At 47.0% G+C, this 3926-nt stretch overlaps 1 protein-coding gene across 1 annotated transcript; it reads left to right on the forward strand.

Moving 5' to 3' along the window:
- Positions 1-484: 484 nt before the first annotated feature.
- LOC311328500 (phosphoenolpyruvate carboxylase-like) lies at positions 485-3121 on the forward strand (the record flags this gene model as incomplete). The annotated part of the gene is made up of 1 exon (XM_084462460.1): positions 485-3121. The coding sequence occupies one exon, from the start codon at positions 485-487 to the stop codon at positions 3119-3121; it is 2637 nt and encodes an 878-aa protein (XP_084318586.1).
- Between the last annotated feature and the right edge of the window lie 805 nt (positions 3122-3926).

A 3926-nucleotide genomic window follows, 5' to 3' on the forward strand; every position in this document is an offset into this window, starting at 1 on the left:
AACTTCCATAAGGAACACTCTCGCCTTCGTAATCATGGAGAACTAATGAATGGACGCCGTAGCAAGGGGACCACACCCAAGTTAGCAGCAGGGTTAGACGCAGTCTTACACCTATTGATTTCGGTTCATACGACGAGCGTTTTACTTTTGATTGTCTTTCATTGATATCTCATATTGAGGGTGTTGGATTTTGATGGTCATTGAGGGAGTTAATGGTGAGATTGGAATCTTCCTGTGAAAATTGCGTTTCCCCGTGGGTAGGTTATTCCCCTTTTTTCTTGCTGGTTTCTGGTATAGGCTGCGTCTTGTCGAACTCACTCATAAAAGAAGTAAATAGTCATGAATAACCACCTGTTTTTATCCAGATGGGCTGCTTGTGACAACTCATGGAGACAAAGTGAGCAGGGAAAACACCGAAAGGCAGGTTGTTATGTTGGGAAAAAGCGTGTTAGAGAACCAGTCATCACTGCGTCGTAATGTACACATGCTGGGTACCTTGTTAGGAGACGTGATCAGAGATCACAAGGGTGAAGTATTCTTCAATAAAATTGAAACCATTCGGCAACTGTCCAAAGCTGCCCGCAGCGATGAGGTTGACGACGACGGCGCTAGTAAAAAGGCTGAGCAGCAGGCGTTATTGGATCTGTTGCACAGCCTGCCAGATGATGAGTTGGTACCAGTAGTACGATCTTTCAGCCATTTCCTGAACCTCACTAATATTGCAGAGCAGTTTCACCTAGTGTCTAGGGGCTGCGAAACCAGTTATTGTGTTCCTGATCATTTTCGAGAGTTACTCAAAGCTCTGAAGCAAAAAGGCTTTACTGATCAGCAGATTGCAAAGAAGGCCTCTGAGCTGGACATTGAGGTAGTGCTCACTGCCCACCCAACCGAAGTAACCCGTCGAACATTAATCAAGAAATATGAACAGATATTTCAGTGCCTGAACGAACTGGAAAATCAATCTCTTAGCGATAATGAAAAACACCATGTTGAAGAACGTATTCGCCAGCTAATTACTCAGGCGTGGCATACCTATGAGTTCCGCAGTAAACGACCAACACCAGTTGATGAGGCAAAAGGTGGCTTTGCTACTATCGAGCACTCTCTGTGGAATGCAGTGCCTCAGTTTGTCCGTAAAATGGATGACCGGCTGCAGGAGTTTACCGGACACAAATTAGCTATTGATGCAGTGCCTGTTCACTTTTCCTCCTGGATGGGGGGAGACCGGGATGGAAATCCATTTGTGACCTCGGTAGTGACTCGCGAAGTATTACTACTCAGCCGCTGGATGGCCGCGGACTTATTCCTGAGAGACCTCAAACCGTTGATCAGTGAGCTCTCCATGAACGACTGCAGTGATGAACTGCGAGCGCTTGTTGGTGATTCCAGTGAACCCTACTGGTCTGTACTGAAAGATCTGAGAGAAAAACTGAAGCATACGCGGCAGTGGTGTGAACGAGGTCTTGCTAGGCCCAGTGATGCTTACTCAGCGCCAACCGCTGGGGTGCTTCTTGATAATGAAAAGCTGATCAACCCACTAAGACTGTGTTACGGGTCTCTCCATGCCTGCGGTCTAGGTGTCATTGCTGATGGCCCACTGCTTGATACACTTAGAAGAGCCTATTGCTTTGGCCTGACCATGATCAAGCTAGATATCCGTCAGGAATCAGGTCGTCATACTCAGGCATTAAGTGAACTGACCAAGGTGCTTGGTCTGGGTGATTATGAACACTGGGGAGAGCTGGAAAGACAGAGCTTTCTGCTGAAGGAACTGCAAAATCAAAGACCTCTTCTGCCTCATAAATGGTCACCATCTCTGGAAGTCCAGGAAGTTATTGATACCTGTCGTGTAGTGGCCGCCGAAGTATCTAGGGCATTGAACTGTTATGTGATCTCTATGGCAACAGAGCCGTCGGATGTACTGGCAGTAGCTCTGCTGTTGAAAGAGTGCGGCGTTGATTTCGATATGCCAATAGCACCTCTGTTTGAAACACTGGACGACCTAGATAACGCTGCAGCATGTATTCGCCATCTGCTTTCTCTGCCTTGGTATAAAGGCTACTGCCATGGTGGTCAGATGGTTATGATTGGCTACTCTGACTCTGCTAAAGATGCTGGCTGGATGGCTGCCGCATGGGCACAATACCGAGCGATGGAAGCGGTCACTGCCGTATGTGCTGAGGCCGATGTCAGGCTGACTCTGTTCCATGGGCGAGGTGGTACCATTGGCCGTGGTGGCGGCCCTACTCATGCTGCTATCCTTTCCCAGCCTCCTAGCTCGGTAAATAATCGTCTGCGTGTGACTGAGCAAGGGGAAATGATCCGTTTCAAGTTTGGTTTCCCTCAGGTAGCCGTACAGAGCCTGATGCTTTATGCCAGCGCAACACTGGAAGCGACTCTGTTACCTCCGCCGGCACCCAAACAGGAGTGGCGTGATGTAATGGATCAGCTGTCCGCTGATTCGGTCAAGGTATACCGTGGTATTGTGCGGGAAGAACCTGATTTTGTGCCTTATTTCCGTGCGGTAACACCAGAGATGGAGCTGGGCAAACTGCCTCTTGGCTCCCGTCCAGCAAAAAGAAAGCCAAATGGTGGTGTTGAAAGCCTCCGTGCTATTCCTTGGATTTTTGCCTGGACACAGATTCGCCTGATGCTACCTACTTGGCTGGGCTGTGGAGAAGCATTGGGAAATGCTGTCAAGAATGGCAAGCGTGGTGTGCTGGAAGAGATGATGACCGACTGGCCTTTCTTTAAAGCTCGTCTGGAAATGCTGGAAATGGTCTTCATGAAGACCGACTCCCAGCTCGCCAAATATTATGAAGACCAGTTGGTACCGGAAAATCTACGTTACCTTGGTGAACGACTAAGACTCATGTTGTCATCTGCTATCGAAGTACTGCTTGATCTCAAGGAAGGTGATGAGCTGATGTCATCGCATCCACAGAATAAAGAAGCCATTCGTTTGCGTAACCCTTACACGGATCCGCTGAACTTTCTGCAGGCTGAACTCTTGCAGCGAGTTCGCTCCCATGAAGATGGTGCTGAAGTGGGTGAAGAGCTGGAGAAGGCACTGATGATCACGATTGCAGGTATTGCTGCAGGTATGCGTAATACTGGCTAATAACCTGTTCAGATGATCTGAATTCACTCTGAAAAAACTCATATATAATTGTCTTTCACCACCTCTATTAGGAATATAGCGACTAGTACAAAACACCTAAAATTTGGATTATCGTCCATTGTCTTTCCTTCAAGCCAACCATATGTCGCTCCTGATTATTGATCGTTAACTCATTAATTCCCTAAGAACAGAATAATACCCATCTGGCGGTGTGGTTCTGACAGGGATTTTTCTTCTGATTTGGAAAGAATAGGTTTTGTCTTTTCAGCTCATGTCTTATTCCGTGCTGTAAAGCAACAGACCATCAGACAAAGTGTCATTACCATCAGCAGCGCTTCAATGAGTTCAGTCTTTTGTAGGTAAGGGACGACAATAGGAAATCCTAACTCTTCAGAAATTGAAATCCTATTTCAACATGTTGATGCTACTTATAGGTAGGCAACAATTCACCTGCATTCAGATCGTCCTGACTCAGATCAAACGTGCCCATAATAAAGCACCCAAATGAAGCCTGTGCACCTCATACTCCTCGCATGCTATGAAACAAGCTGCTTGTACATGGTATTCCATATGATCCGCCGCACTATCCGTAGATGGACGGCCTTTTTCCCATAGCAGGGCTTGCTGATAACCTCTGGCTCTTAGCTTTGACAGTATTCACATTGCTTTTCCCAGAGAGGAAATGCCTTGGATGTGGTTCTGTTGATACAACAATGCAGCCGCTCAAACATCAGGTGGTTCGATATCTCCGGTAACGAAAAAGAGACGGTGTTATGGTAATATGACGTCGTCAAACCAATAACTA

This window comes from Borostomias antarcticus, assembly GCF_949987555.1.
Source record: "Borostomias antarcticus genome assembly, contig: scaffold_63, whole genome shotgun sequence".
In the NCBI taxonomy this organism is placed as follows: Eukaryota; Metazoa; Chordata; class Actinopteri; order Stomiiformes; family Stomiidae; genus Borostomias; species Borostomias antarcticus.